The 16,934-nt window shown below is 38.4% G+C and overlaps 1 protein-coding gene across 1 annotated transcript in view; it reads left to right on the forward strand.

The window, feature by feature from the left end:
• Positions 1 to 2,809, forward strand: part of LOC107566979 (gastrula zinc finger protein XlCGF26.1-like) — an 8,858-nt gene extending 6,049 nt beyond the window's left edge. Inside the window, exon 3 of the mRNA XM_016252558.1 lies at positions 1,779 to 2,809. Within this exon, the coding sequence (XP_016108044.1) occupies positions 1,779 to 2,755 (977 nt within the window). The 3' untranslated portion in view covers positions 2,756 to 2,809. The remainder of the gene's footprint in view (positions 1 to 1,778) is intronic.
• The last annotated feature ends 14,125 nt before the right edge of the window (positions 2,810 to 16,934 follow it).

The following is a 16,934-nucleotide window of genomic DNA, read 5'->3' on the forward strand; positions in this document are numbered from 1 at the left end:
ATATATATATATATATATATATATATATATATATATAAAGAATATCTGCACGATCGCAAATGTACAATAAACAACAACTTAGAGTAACTTTCAGACACAAAATTCCATTTTGTTCCGTCAGAAAGAAAATGGAACCAACAGCAGAACAGCTGCGTCTCCGAACAGCTGTTTTGTTCCTCAGCGTTACATGGACCAGCAAATGATTCATATAAGTACAGTCGTTTGCAAAGTTAAATGAATCAGCTTTTTAAACGAATCAGTTGATTCAACTCGCTCATTAAGACAGTCACTTGCTGCCACCTACTGACGGTTGTAGTTTCATATTTAAAAAAAAGTAGCTTATTTCATTTTTGCAATCATTTAATATTTCTACATTAAAATGTTATATTTAAACTTAACATTTATGCACAATCCATCTATGAATTTTGTTGATAGTGATTTCAGTTGTTTGTTAATAGCCAGCATGTCTTTTTATTTGATTGAATTTGACTAAATAAGAACCTAACATAACTTTTATAATACTAATAAGCCAACATCTCAGTTTTTTTTTTGCTCAAAGTTATTTCAGGGTTTTGATCTCTCAACTGAGAGAACACATCCTGTTTATTATATTATAATAAATATTACATTTAAACTTTGACTATAGCCTAGACATGTTGCATATTAATTGTAGTATTTATGAACCTCAAAGCATATGTTTGTGCATTTTGTGTTACTCCATAATGATGTTCTATTTGAGGGCATTTGTAGTGTAGGTATAGGGCCCAAACATAACCTCAAGCCCAGGGGCCCCCATCCCCCTAAGTCCTTCCCTGCTTACACGTCAAATGTCAGATACACACAGGGTTATGTTTAAAAGCACAGAAAAAACGTTCACGTAATGTTGGTTATGTCTGTGAATGTGAACAACTGGGGAAGAAATCACATGTGTATCAGTATATTAGATCTGTGAAGCTAGTCTCTTGGTCATGCTGACAACAAACTACTAACGCAACTCAACCAGGCCTTAGACGGCAATTGTTTAAATTTGGGATATTGTGAGGTGCACGTTCCCGAAGAAAATTTAGGACTACCACTGAGGGAGTTTGGAAACCGTGCTTACTGAAATAGAGAATAACTTTTTTTGAGTGACTGTGCTTTGTAACAAACAGCAACATTACACATTAAACAAAGTTGAAAGTTTAAAAAGCATAAAAGGACCTCTTTAAACATAAATGATGTTACATATGTTGGCCATTTGTATCATTGTTTTGTTCTGCTGTTTTCTCTTGCTTCTGTGAATGCATTGTTTTCAGGTTTGGTTAATCTGGGAATTGTAATATTCCACCTGGGAATTGTTTTAACCACCGTTATGGGTCATTTCAAAGTTATAACAAACATCTGCTGCTTCCTCCCCTGACAAAAAGTTTTTTTTTTTTTTTAAATCATTAAATGGAATTACTATGTGATGTATTTTTTGTTTGATGGTTGAGTTTCTTTGATCTCAATCACCATTTTACTACATCTTCTAGGGGTTAAGATGCAAAAAATAAAGAAACAGTCTTTATTTAAATAGAGGGTTTAAATGCCAGCTTGATAGTTTCTGAGACACGTCCTAAAGAAAGAAAGTTAGCACTATTGAGAAGGGGTTCTCAGATTACACGTAACACCTCTCATTTGCTTAATGGGCATAGGATCTAGTTGTATGTTGGTTTCGACACTTTACATGTCTGAATGTTTTACTGTGATGCTTTGTGCCATTAAATTAGGGTTAATTTTTATGTCTTTTTTTGCCTTAGACATGATGGTGCTGAAAGAGGAGAGTCAAGAACTGAATGAAATGGAAGAGAAAGATCATCATTTCATAACTGGAGAAAAATCTTTTAGTTGCTCACAGACTCAAAAGACTTCAAGAAAAAATGCTCAAATGATAGAAAGTAGTAGTTATTTCTCCTGCCAACAGTGTGGAAAGTGTTTCAGTCAAAAAGCAGGTATTAAAAGACACATGAAAGTTCACACAGGAGAGAAGCCTTATGCCTGCCATCAGTGTGGAAAGCATTTCAGTCAAAAAGTAACTCTTAAAGCACACGTTAGAATTCACAATGGAGAGAAGCCTTACACGTGTCATCAGTGTGGAAAGAGTTTCACTCAACTTGGAAACCTTGGAGTCCACATGAGTGTTCACACTGGAGAGAAGCCTTACAAATGCCAACAATGTGGAAGAAGTTTCAATCAGAAAAGAAACCTTAATTGCCACATGACAATTCACACTGGAGAGATCATTTTCACCTGCCAACAGTGTGGAACAAGTTTCACTCACAAAGGAAGCTTTAACAGACACATGAGAATTCACAATGTAGTGCAGCCTTACACATGCTCTCAGTGTGGAAAGAGTTTTGATCGACATGAAAACCTTAAAGTCCATATGAGGACTCATAGAGAGAAACCCTACACATGTTCTGAGTGTGGAAAGAGTTTCCGTCAAAAACGGCACTTTGAAGACCACATGAGAATTCACTCTGGAGAGCAACCCTACACATGCCCTCAGTGCGGAAAGAGTTTCAATTACAAACGACACTTTGAAGAGCACATAAGAACTCACACTGGAGAGAAGCCTTTCACCTGCCAACAATGTGGAAGAAGTTTTAACCGAAAAGGAACCCTTAACCGGCACATGAGAACTCACACAGGAGAGAAGCCGTTTACGTGTGGTCACTGTGGAAAGAGTTTCAGATATAAAGCAGCCCTTAAGTACCACATGAGTTTTCACATATGAAAGAACTGTATTTTATGTCATCAGTGTGGAATTGTGGAAAGTTTCACAGATGGGAAACATTTTAGGAATCATGTAATAGCAGAGAGAAGCCTTTCCTGTGCTATCACTGTGGAAAGACTTGCAAATGTGAAAATACCTGATCAGCGGATTTAGGCCTTGTTTACACCTGGGTTTAAAATGTGTTTTGGTTGATCAGATCACAAATACTCCGTATCACCGTCTCTTGTCCACTTTCAACCACTTCTGTCCCCATTTTTTCAAGAAGAGGGCCAATGGATGGGTAAACGCATGGGATTTTTCAGATATTCTGATCAAATGCTATAAAATACATTCTCACAATATACATATAAACGCAAAATGAGACAATGGAAAAAGATAAGCAGCAGCATTAATTTCTACTCTGATAGCTGCAAAACCACACCAAACGCTGTGGTTGCATGTTAGAATTGAGGATTGGTGGAGAACATTATGCTTGGTAGGTTTGATTAATATGTAAATATGTGCTGCATGTTTTCCTTTCATTAACAAAATAAATGTGATAAAACGTACTCGTTTACTAACGTAACATCGGTTCCCTGAGATACGGGAACGAGTACTGCATCGCTAGACGCTTAAGGGGTAAAACTTATTTTTTACCGATAACTGAAGCCATTTTCAATAACACTGAGTAACTGCACGGCCATTGGTTCATGCAGTGAAATAAAAATAAAAAACCCAATGGCGAGATAGCGGAGCTGATGTCTGCTATGGACAGTATTTAAGACGCTCTCTGGGATGTTTGTAGGTTCCCATTGATAGCCCATAGGTGCAGAGCCCACAGCTCGGGCTGGGGGTGCCAAATCGTCCTGTTTGCCTGGGGGTCCTTTGCAACTTGAAGCAGTTGCAAAGCTTGAGCGCTTGGGCAAGAAGTTTTGCATCGCCTGGGATGACTTCCGCACGGCGGTGAAGTGCTCTGCAAAACCCTCGGCAAAGCCTTCTTGATCTTGAGTCAGGTTTAGCCATAAGGTGCTCCAGCACCACTAGACTGGCCATCGACAGGTCAACTGTACTGTTGTCTTTGTGGCTCGTAGGGCCAAGTCTGTCACGCTGCAAGCCATGGGGTCGGGTCTGGACTTGTCCATGCAGCGGAGTTTGGCCTGAAAAGACCTGGAGTACGGACATAGAGTGAAGCTTAGAGGCCGCCTGGCCAGCCGAGGAGTAGACACGTCCAGCGAGGGCCAAAGTAGTCCTACACTGCTTGGACGGATGGCAGTGGGCGGGCAGAGGTGCGTGGCCACTGACTCATCCAGCGGAGGCAGCTTCTTGTAGCCCTTCTCTTCAGCGCCGTTGATGAAGGTGAGGGTAGATGAAGCAGACGTGCGGAGGCAAACTGAGTAGGGAGCATGCCACGATCTTGTGAGTTTCTCATGGACCTCCAGGAAGAATGGAGAGGCTTGCTGAAGAGGGGCCTAGCGGTGCCCCGGCAGGAACCATTCGTCCAGGCGACTGCGAGCGGGCTCCTTTGGTGTAGACCACTCCAAACCCAGCTCCTCGACCGATTTAGAGAGGACACGGAAAAGCTCGGCATCCATCCCTGTTTTGGCATCGCTGGGATCTGTAGAGGGCAAGGGGGCGGTGTCAATCGTTGAGTCCAACAACTCCTCTGCGTCTGAGGCTGCTAGAGACATGCTGTCATCAAGTCACTCGTGCTAGCAGAGGGACACTGGTCTGGGTGAGAAAAGAAGATGGGAGAGTCATCTCTGTTTGGTGAGAGTGAGACACGCGGGGCTTGAGCCGGCATGAGCTCACTCGCAGCTGGGCGCTGAGTCCCTCTGCCCCACTATTTTTTCCTCACAGGCTCCTGGGATGAATAAAACAGGAGGGCGCGAAGGGCGGAGTCGCTCTCTGAAAAGCAAGCGATCCGAGCAAGCAGAGAGGTGAGACTCATGTTCTCACAATGAGAAAACTTCATCTCGGTGAGAGCAGGGAATTCCTGCACTAGGCGCAATGATTTTAGGCTCGCCAGATGATGGCAGGGGACGAGCTGAAATCTGCACAGAACACTGAGGTGGCTCGAGAGCAGAGAGAGAACAGCAAAGCGGCGCAGGTCGCTGAATCGGCTTCTATCCGCTGCGACAGCATGTCAACGACGAGCGGCTTCAAGTCTCGTAGATCAGCAAAGAGATGATCATCATCGCGTCAGTCGAATTAATCTGAGGATCCTATGCCAGAATGCCCAATTATATAGCCAGATGTCCCCGCCCATTCTGGTGGGCTCTGGCCAGTACGAGTGAAGTATCGATAGGGAACAGCATTTGTGAGCGCATCATAGCATTGTGGATATTGTAACATTGCTAACTCTGTTTCCTGATTTTTTTTCATGAGGTAATTTTGCTACACACCTCTAGGGGGCGCTTATGTGCCTTATTCCCAGGTATAAGTCAGGTAGATTCATAGAAGAGATGAGTTGACAAGTGACTTCCGGTTCCCATCCATCACATACTCTTTGAGTAGGTAATTAATTTCAATAAGTACACACTTAACAAGTGTTAAAAGAGTACTTACTATATATGTGAATACTATATAGCTGAATGAGTTAAGTATAAATGCATTCCGGACGTCATCCTCTATGTTGACATTATCATGTGACTTAAATTGTTGTGCTTGTTATAATGTCGTAAAAGATATTAGCGACTGGTTCAATTCATCTATCTGTAAATATCTTGGAAAGCTGTATCTTCAACAAGACCACAAGATATGCAAGTTTAATCAATTTCATTTATTTTGTGATCGTAGTATAACCAACATATTTTGATTTATATTTTGAACCCTACTAATGTGACCCACAGTTTAATCCTTAAGGATATATATATATATTTTTTTTTTATTATTACGAAAACCCAACATTTTTATCTCTTGAATATGTTGTTAAAGTTTGCACATAAAATAAATACATTTTCATTCACAAGCAAAAGTCTCCTTTGTGTTTTCCTCTTGAATTTTACTCTCGTTTCATCCCTCTGGCTTATAAATAATAATAAAAAGCAATTTTTTTATGCATTACGACAAATTATAAAAAATTATTTAACCTTGTCATTGTGCTGTCAGTGGCAAAACAGAATATACAGCTTTGTGGGACTTGATTAAACATCTGCTCACACTGTCTCATGGACAAGGGGTAGTGGAACGAGGATACTTTATCAACCAAGATATGCTTGTTGAAAACCTTAAAGAGAGGTCTCTGGTAGCACTGCGCATGGTCCAGGATGCAATGGCAGAACATCCATTGGATGAAGTCCTGCTTAGAGGTCTCATACTACACTGTAAATGAGCAAGGATGAGATATATGCAGTACTTGGAGGATGAAAAGAAAAGTCCAAACGGCCAATGAAAGGAAAAGAAAAGACCTGCACCAAGATATTGCAAATGTCAATGCAAAACAACCAAATATAATGCACTGCATTGAAATGCAAAGAGGCAGCTGAGAAAAGAGAGGAGCTAGCAGCTCTAGAACAAAGTCTATCCAGAAGTCTTAAAAATAAGAATACATTACTGAATCTGTGATCCATGTCTTTTATTCCCATCATAATGAAATTTGAAACACTGTAGAGTAAACTGTTGAATTGTTGATGCGATTTTAACACTAGGAACCGTGTTTTTGGTTTGTAATACGCGTTGCAGGCCTGAACCAGCACATAAATCACACTCCGTAAAATATATAATTATTATGAACTAAATTTTTGAAAATATTGAGATTTAATTACTGTCAATATTGCACACCTCTAATGTACAGTATTACATGGAAAGTCAAAGTAAATTGGACTAAAAATGTGCAGTAACCCTGGAAATGCTTTTAATCTCAAGTCAGTCCTGTTAATAACATCTTGTGGCCAAAAGATGCAACTCCTGTGACATAAGATCTTATGGCAATCAGGGTTTTGGATTGTGGGGGGAAAAAATCAATTTAATCGATCCATTGTCTGAGCAAATATGAAACATTTAGCAAGCTTTAACTTTGACTGTAGTATTCTTTTGCTCCTATCAATTCAACATCAACATCTTACCATGTTTTTTTCAGTTGGGCTGGCACATGTTTCAGTCTCTGCAATGTAGCACTCTGCATCCTTCTCTCCAAGATCGGACTTACATTTCATCACAGGATCTGGAACAAAACAGAAATCACAAATAATATTCAAGTACCATTTATTTATGTACTCAAATGTACTTTATCAGTATCCATATTACTTTCATTGCAAGTTTGTTAAATGCATTTAACTTACAAATGGATCTTATTAACTTGAATCCATGTGTTTTAAACACATATTTGGTATTTTCTGATACACTAAAGTAGATGCTCATATTTTCCACACAAAAAAAAGTGCACAGTGATTCACACTTTTAAATGGCTTAACATTCTGCAACGCTTCCCTTGTTTTATGAAAGCAATACAGTATTAAATGGCACAAGGGCAAGTAAATGGTGACACTTTTTATATTAAAAAAAGGGTTAATCCCTTATAAGATCACTATGATAATCATTGCAATTTCGAAAGTAATTCCACATTTATTATGCAGGTGACATTCCCAAAATTTTGCTGCATGTATGTGCCCATAGGTCCCAGGGTTCCTACACATTTTGGAAAAGTATGGAATTTGATTTTAGTATTTTCCAGGTCTGGTAAACACCCTAATCGAGATCTTCCTAAGCATACTACAGTAGAAACTTCCAGGCAGGTGTGTTGAGGCAAGTTGGAGCTAAACTCTGCAGGACACCGGCCCTCCAGGACTGAGTTTGGACACCCCTGCGATTAGCCAATCACAAACACATCTGACTGGCCATTGCATTCACATGCTCAATAAACATGTCTAAAGCCCTATTCGCACGGGATTAGTATTATCTGGGGACCTTGTGTGATTTTGAAACATCTGAATTTCGTGTGGTGCATTCGCATGGGATAAGCGAAGCCTGTGATTTTACTCTAATTCACTGACTTATCTCTCGGATACCCGTATGTCAAGGCTTTGAGAGTCCCGTTTATGGTCCAGATGGATTTAAAAAAAAGAAGAAACTAATATAGTTTTGTGCGCTGTGTCATTTACATTTCACCAGGTTAAAATAATATCTCAAGCTTTATGCTTGGTTTATTTGTAACACATTAACCTCAAAACCTTTTCAGCTTTCTCTTTCTGCAAATTAACCTCAAAACCTTTTCAGCTTACTCTTTCTGCAAATTGTATGGCGTAGCGATATGATGACAGCACCCAAAATACTATCAAACACTCCAACGCAGATCCATTCTTCGCAAAAGATGGATAAAAAGGCCCACAGCAAACAAAAACCTCGAAAAATTATATGCGACCCGCCAAATGCTGGCCGAATCACAGAGATGCCGATTCGCACGGGACTAATATTATCATAGCACCTCTGTGTTCAGTGAAATATGGTAGGTCATTTGCAGGGGTCAATTTAGGTCAATTTTTAATTTACAAATTACAGACATGGCCGATTCGCACGGGATTAAGATCACAGACAACCTCCGCAATTATTACAAATGACTGGAGGTCACCAGGTAATACTAATCCCGTGCGAATAGGGCTTAAGTTAGTGAGAAAGTTTTTTTTTACACTTTGCTTCAGAGTTCTGCACGCTCATGAATTCTTCCATTATAACCCACAAAATGTAAAGACAATGTAAATAAGAGATTCATTGATTATAAAGGGAGTTTTCACAAGTATGTAAAATGTTTAAATCCAGGACTGAATCCAAAATTAAGATTATTGTCACATAACAACAGATGGGACAAAAAAAAAACACGGAGTATAAATCAGAATTGATCTTGGAGTGTAAATGTGACTAATAGACTTTCTGAAGTGTTCAGTTTCTGAACATTTCACTTTACCTTTTTAAAGCAATGTTTATATGATTGAAAAATGTTTATGTAAGGCTACATGTTGTGTTAATGTATTATTTATTATTATTATTGGTATCAGCACTATTAATGAATTTAATTAATTAGTTTTTCTTTCATTTTTTTTACCCCTAAATAGTTAAATAGTTCCAGTAGTTTTTGCTATGGTACAGAGAACCGTGATATTTTACTGGTATTGGTACGGACTACTGAAACTACTGATACGGTGACAACAATATTTCTAGTGAACATGAACATGACGCGGATTTGACGCATCATATTTTCTCACAACTCTTTACCTTTTCTGAGCCTCTTCAGGTCTTAAAGGCACAATATGCAAGTTTTCGCCGCTAGAGGTTGCATTTTCAAAACAATAACAAAGGCGAAGCTTGATGACGCTATGAAGGAGAGTGAAACGTGGGGAGATGTGATTTTCACCATCCAGAGATGTCCGAACCATGTTCACGGATGTAATGAATTAAATTTTTTTATTACCTGTACCTACCGATGTCTTTCAAACAGCAAATAAATTATATTGAGAAAGCGAGCAAAGAACATTTAACTTTACATTGTCATCTAACAGTATGCCTGACTTTATTCTAGCGTGAGTTTCAAGGGATAGTTCACCTAAAAATGAAAATTCTGTCATTAATTACTCACCCTCATGTCGTTCCAAACCCGTAAGACCTCCGTTCATCTTCGGAACACAAATTAAGATATGTTTGGTGAATTATGAAAGCTCTCTGACTCTCCCATAGACAGCAATGCAATTACCATGATCAAGGTCCAGAAACGTAAAATAATCCATGTGCATACATGTGACCCTGTTCCCCTCACACACACACACACACACACACACGACGCGTTACTCTGCGCTGCACAAACCTCTGCATTCGAATAGTCAATAGCAAATACTTAAACTGATAACAAAACATACTTACAGTCGCTGATTCAGAAGCGCCAGATTGTCATTGCAAAGTCGGAATTTACCCTTTTTTTTTTTAGAAATAGCCTTTGTGTACAGCCAGCCTTGTACTCTTCTAGGTTCAAAAAACTGTCGTCCATAAAATGCATTGCACAAATTCGAACATCTGGGTTGTGCTGTTCTGTTGTAAATAAATCTTAACCAATGATTCCTAATTGCATCTACTTCCGGAAGGCCAAATAAAGTGCTTTTGCTTTCACACTGAAACACACAGCGTCTCCCTGACATGGCTGCATCAACACGACTGCTGTTCCTGAAACCACGCCTTCTTTCTTTACGTGAACATTTGGGCGGCATTATGCTAATATTTCCACATAGTGAGGTAGATATGTGGGGGCATGTTAGAACGAGCCGTTTTAGGTAGGCGTGGTTGACTCTTAAATTTTATAAAGAATATCTCTTTGGATTTGAGACTTTAGTCTTTGCAACTTTACAGATCTTCTTTATGCACCAAGAGCTTGTAACACTCCAAAGAGAAAGGAAAAATTTTAATCGCATCATATGACCCCTTTAATTTGTGTTCCGAAGATGAACGGAGGTCTTACGGGTTTGAAACGACATGGGGGTGAGTAATTAATGACAGAATTTTAATTTTTGGGTGAACAATCCCTTTAAGAAACACTTCTGTCCATCGAAAGCCAACTAGCCAAGAAGTTGGACTTCAACGATCTAATCAGTGACTTTGCCAACATGAAAACTTGCCAAGTGGGCTTTGTAAATGAAATGGTAGCATGCGTAGCATAGCTGTTGTAGGAGCAAATAGGTTATTAATGTTGTTACTCGTGAATGTGACCCAGCATTTGGTGCTACGCCCCCTTTTTTTTCCCTGAGAGTAGTGATTTAATAACATGGACTGGTAGTTTTGACCCATGTATTTCGTTCAGTGTGACAGACAGCATTCTTTGGATCTACACAAAGTTGCTCCATGCCATGTTGCATCTTCTCATGTCTCTGCAAATTTTGGTGTGGTGGAAAACTAATTTCTGGGACTTGAAATAACCCTTTGCTTCTGACAACACATGTCTGTTGTTGGATTTGTCTCTGAGCTTGCTCCTCTGAAGATAGTTTGGCCTCTGAAAAAGAATCTTCTTCATTTTTTTTTCCTCCATGGACGGTTGTTGGGCCACTAACAAATAAAGAAAAAAATATTTTTTTCTCTAATGAAAAAAAGCCTCTAATGTCTCAAGTCACAAAGCATTACTATAATAAGCAACTGAACTGAAACGTTACAGAGAAGATTTTTCTGTCCAGGGCTATTTATATATATGTCCACAGTAGCACGCGTTCGATACAGTTTTGCGTGTATGTGAGCCTATTTACAAACAAAGAGAACATTTAATGAGTCCAAATTCACTTAATAACATAAGTCGAGTGTTTGAAATAACATCCTTTTGTTGATCTGATATGGTTTCACATAACAGAACGAGGCAGAATTTATACTATTTATAGTATTCTATACAGCGATAAAAGGCTACACTGCATTATAAACATACTTTATTTTTATAAAAATACCTGAGATGGCTTGAAGAACACTGATAAAGCATATATTGTCACAATCATATGTTTATTGTATTGATGTTTCATCAGGTAAAACTATCATCAGGTCCCTATCTGTATTTTACTGCCTTTGTCCATATAAGGGATTTCCTTGAACGTCATCAGTTCCATTACTTTTGTGAGTCTCATTTGTGGAGTTTCTGCGTGAGGGCGCCCTCTGGCTACCAGTATGAATGAAACAGACATTACATTTAGGGGTGCGGTATCGCTCCGATACTGCTGTTTCCTGTCGGATTGGTGTATCGGTCAAACAAGACCGATCCAAATCCGATATTCTGCATACACTATTGTGTTATTGTTAAGCACCACTAAAGGCACAAAAACATTATAAAGCACCATAAAGTTTTCATGCACTATATTCCAAGTGTTCTGAAGCGGTTCCATTGTTTACAGATGAATATTTAAATCGTTAAATTCAAGTTCACATAAACTCTTCTCTCTGCTGCGGCTGTCTGTCATCCTCCATTCAGCATTCAAACTTTGTCGTAACCAAATGCGATACAGTCGAGACGATGAAACTCTATCTAAGATGATACAATATTCCTATTGTTATACTTGATCTGTAGATAAAGATCAGTGGTTTTCCATAAAATGACTTAATCTTGCTAGAGTTTAGTGCTGTTTCTAAATCATGTTACTTTCTACCGGGTGTCTGTTAGAGATCACTACACTGGAGTAGAGAGCACTACGAATTGTTCTTCATGCGCACAGTAACTGAAATTTTAAAACTGTTAAAAGAAAAGGCTCAATAAACTATCGCACAGATATACTGTACACTATGCATTAAAATCCTCTTCCCTTTGTGCTTTGATCTTTTCTATGCGGATCTGAGTGCTGTCTACACTGGAGTAGAGAGCACTACGAATTGTTCTTCATGCGCACAGTAACTGAAATTTTAAAACTGTTAAAAGAAAAAGGCTCAATAAACTATCGCACAGATATACTGTACACTATGCATTAAAATCCTCTTCCCTTTGTGCTTTGATCTTTTCTATGCGGATCTGAGTGCTGTGACTCAAGCGCATCATTCTGCGCACGGGATGCGCATAAGCGCTTTGTGCCCCTCTGTATAGGAGCCTTTCATGTTATAATACTTTTGCGCAATGGAAGATTATTAATAGCCTTTCTTGTTGTCTTATCTATCATATGTTGCTGCCTCATTACTGTGCTATACATTTAAAATAAATGTCTTTTAATTTTATAGTATATTAATATATAAATATATTGCTTGTTTTTCATGAATATATTTTACAACAAAGAGCAATGTTTAACATTTGACCAGATGTAGCCCTACACTTACTCACTTTAATTTGTTCCCCACAAAATATGTTTTTTTTTCACTAAATGTTTAGATTTTATAAAATTATTGAGCACTCATGATTTTTCTAGAGTAATTTTTCCTACTGTATTATCCACTAACCTAGTTTATAGTAGGGATCGGCATTCCAAACTAAAATAATATTCGAAAATCGCTGGGTATTATTCAATTATTATTTGAAAATCGCACCCCTTCCCTGCATGCCATGCACGCACAAACACCCATAAACTGAGAGAGACAGGATTCAGCCTTTCAATCTGTATGATAAACTGTTTAATTTAGAAGATAGGCTACCTTAACTGATTGTAACGTGCTGAAACATTAATATAATGTTATACATAACCGAATGACTGCACTTATTAACATAACAGTCCATCGATTAGCATAAATCAACTGCTCATAAGGCTAAGATATTTCCATTTTAAAAAATGGAACCCCTAAAGGAAATAGATACGAGATGGGAGAAAAAATATACGTTACTTCAGTATCTTCTGTCGCAATTATATGAATAATTATTTTATTATTTATGAATATGCGGGGCATTGAAATCTCTTATGAACACGCGCTTGTTTTTTACTTTCACTTTCGAGATTCGCGATCACACGTACGTACGGAGCAGCACTCGGCAGTATTACCACACATTTTACAAGATTAGATGTTTGTCAGTGGTGCTCAGGATCTATAAATCATTCACCATCATCCTATCAGTCATCTCTCCTTACTCTGTTTATGTGGTAAGTGAAATGTTATGTACTGTAATGTAACAGGCTACTGCTAGCAAGCGGCTAAACATGTCCCTTTAGTGGCTCCGTAGATCGTGTTGTTTGTTTTTCGCGCCTTTCTGAACACGGATTCAGCCACACCTCTAACCCAGTCGGGGGTGCTTGTGGTCCGCACAGAACTCTTATTTGACATCGTCCCAAATTACTGTAACTGTTATATGCTACACAAGTCTACAGTGTGCGCATGAGACAATGTGTTCTTCAGTTGTCTTTAGCCCTATTCACACGGGATTAGTATTACCTGGTGACCTCCAGTCATTTGTAATAATTGCGGAGGCTGTCTGTGATCTTAATCCCGTGTGAATCGGCTATGTCTGTAATTTGTAAAGTAAAAATTCCCCGCAAATGACCTACCATATTACACCGAACACCGAGGTCCTGTGATAATATTAGACCCGTGCAAATCAGCATCTCTGTGATTCGGCCAGCATTTGGCGGGTCGTATATAATTTTTTGAGGTTTTTGTTTGCAGTGTGCCTTTTTATCCATCTTTTGCGAAGAATGGAGCTGCGTTGGAGTGTTTGATAGTATTCTGGGTGCTGTCATCATATCGCTACACCATACAATTTGCAGAAAGAGAAAGCAGAAAAGGTTTTGAGGTTAATGTGTTACAAATAAATCAAGCACAAAGCTTGAGATATTATTTTAACCTGGTGAAATGTAAATGACACAGCGCACAAAACGATATTAGTTTCTTTTTTTTAAATCCATCTGGAGCATAGAACGGGACTCTCAAAGCCTTGACATCCGGGTATCCGGGAGAAAAGTCAGTGAATTCGAGTAAAATCACAGGCTTCGCTTATCCCGTGCGAATGCACCACACGAAATTCAGATGTGGGGGGGGGGGTAATTTCAAAATCACACAAGGTCCCCAGATAATACTAATCCCGTGCGAATAGGGCTTTTGACAGCTTTTAGGTGCGTTATTGGCAGCGGCACCCTCTGCTTACATGAACACATCAGCACAGAAAACATGGGGAACATTTTTAAGAAAATAATCGCACAACATATTCGATATTCTATAATTAAATCAACTAATTGAATATTCGAAAATCATGACCCATCCCTAGTTTATAGTAGCATTTTTGTCATAGATTATGATTATATGTTTATTCACTTGTTGGTTTTCTTTACAATTAAGTTGTCTATATGTGGTAGGTTGTGTTTAACACACAAAAGAGTGATGATCAGGTCAACACATCGAGGTATTTAAATTCTACACCGATTAAAAAAAAAAAAAAACTGCGCTGGTATTGGATCGTTATTGGTATCGGCCGATACTCAGAATTTCTGGTATCGGATCGGGATTGGTTCTGAAAAAGTGGTATCGAGCCAGCCCTAATTACATTACATGCTGTGTGTTCTCACAAATTATTTTTTTTCTCTCGGTGGATGCATAGTAATTTCTTAATTTTTGTCAGGAAATCTTGTCATATATAACACATATAGGCATATATAAACGAAACGAAGAGCTGAATTAACATTATATTCTGAAATATAAAATAAACATAATTTAAAGCAATGAAATTAATAAAACATCAATTTGTAAATGCACCAATGTGCAAGTATTTTTAGTGTTTATATAAATAAAATACAGTAAAAAATATCTCTAGAACATAGTTACAGTACAGTATACAGTATAAACATCATTATGTCTGTGGAAAGTCCCCATAAAACCCAACATGTGTATGTGAGTGTTAGGTAAACATTAGATGTGTATGTATATGATCAGTAAAATTATGTTAGAGCTACAAATCTTTTTTTTTTATATCAATGCTTATGGATATTGTATAAAATTTATATGATGCTGACACAATATTATATATTAATATGAATGTATATTAAACTTAACAGCAGTTCCTGCTTGTGTGACATTAATAAATTGGATGCCGATCATTGCATTTCACTGGCAGACTGTAACGTTCCTTTAAAGAAAGCTGAAGTGATATTTTGACACTAGCTGCTCTTCTGCTGCCCCCTGCAGGTCATTCGTGATAGTTCAGAATGACGTGTGACCACAGTACAGGAAACAGAGGAAAATATCTCTGTTTATCTCTGAAATATCATTCATTTAAACCTGATGTATACGAAATAATTTTACCTGAAAATAAAAAAAAATATTTTTTTTTTAGTAAAGGTTTGTGGATGTTTTTATCCTGAAACGCTTTTGATTTGTAATGGAAATCACCATGTTGTTTTGATGGGTGGTAAACATCAATATGAGGCGAGTTGGGAGTGAGAACTAACAGCAGTTTTCCTCTGCTGCCCTAAAGAGGCTAAGTAAAGAACATGACGTTTTACTCCAGGTCTCTTTCAATACCTGCACTTGCAGTCTTCACGCTTGACCACTTGTACTTACATTGTCACTTATTTTGTAATTGGCCCAAATGTTTAAGTGGGTGTGAAGAGATTGCAAATGTGTGCAGAGCTTTTGATTACATGATTGGATGCATTCTTGTAGTAATGCAAGGAAAGTATCTACATAGCGTTATTTTCAATATTTTGCACTTTAAAATACATTTCTAACTGCTCGCTAATCCCTAGCATCTCACGATTTCAGAGCATGTGAGTTCCTGAATGATGAATGATGGGATACTGTTAAGGCCCAGATACACTTAAGACTCTGTTGCGTCAGTGTAAAACTGTGTTGTTTGATCCAATTAAATCTAAATGTATTATTAATAGAAAACATCTGAGGAAATTAAGACTGCCTACAGAACGGTGTCTTATTTTTCAGTAAAACTAAAACATAAAACACTGGTCAATAGCTTTGAAAGTCAGAACATCGACATAGAGAAGTAGTAGAATAGGTCAGACAATAGTCTCTCAGGTTTAGCAAATTCTGCCTTTGACAGGAAATTTCTATGTAACCACAGATTGAGTTCCTGTTCTTTTCATAATAGGCGGAAAGCTGTCAAAACATCTACTCCTCATATCTGGATATTAATTTCTAGGAATAAGTTGCATGAAAAATAGCTCATAAGAATCAAATGTTTTATAAAAATCTAAAACCAAAATAAATCTCTCATCTGAAATCAGAGAACAGTATTAATATTAGAAATAAATAGACGAGATCTATTATAACGGAGGGAACACAGGAAGTGTGCGGATCCATCTGCAAGGCTTTATTCACAAGAGACGTGGTCAAAAACAGGCATAGGTCAGACAATGGCAAACAGGTATATTGATGGCAAGGCAAGAGGGATAATCCAGGTACAAGGCAAAGGTCCAGGCAGGGGCGAACAGTATCCAATTGGGTGAGACTCGAGGGATAATCCAGGTACACAGGCAGTGATCAGAACACGGGGAAACAGACAAGGCAAGATGATGAAAACAAGGAAAACAAGACACTAGGCTCAGTAATGCAGCTGTCGCTAGATGAGTGATAAACGCAGAAAAATACATGAGACTAAAACAGAAAACACGGAATGGCACGGTAAGGCAGCTAACACTTGGGGAGTGGAAAATGCAGAACAATACACGGCGATCTGAACAGGAACTGAGAGAGTGTTAAATAGTGTGTGTAATGGCTCTCAGGTGAGCGTGTGATAGTGACGGCTGTGTGATCAGTGAATTCAGCTGTGTAAGTGCAATGGATGATGGGAACTGTAGTCCGGAGTGACATGTAACAGTCTGTGTAGTGTGAGAGT

Source organism: Sinocyclocheilus grahami, unplaced genomic scaffold (assembly GCF_001515645.1).
Source record: "Sinocyclocheilus grahami isolate Dianchi unplaced genomic scaffold, SAMN03320097.WGS_v1.1 scaffold1119.1, whole genome shotgun sequence".
NCBI lineage: Eukaryota > Metazoa > Chordata > Actinopteri > Cypriniformes > Cyprinidae > Sinocyclocheilus > Sinocyclocheilus grahami.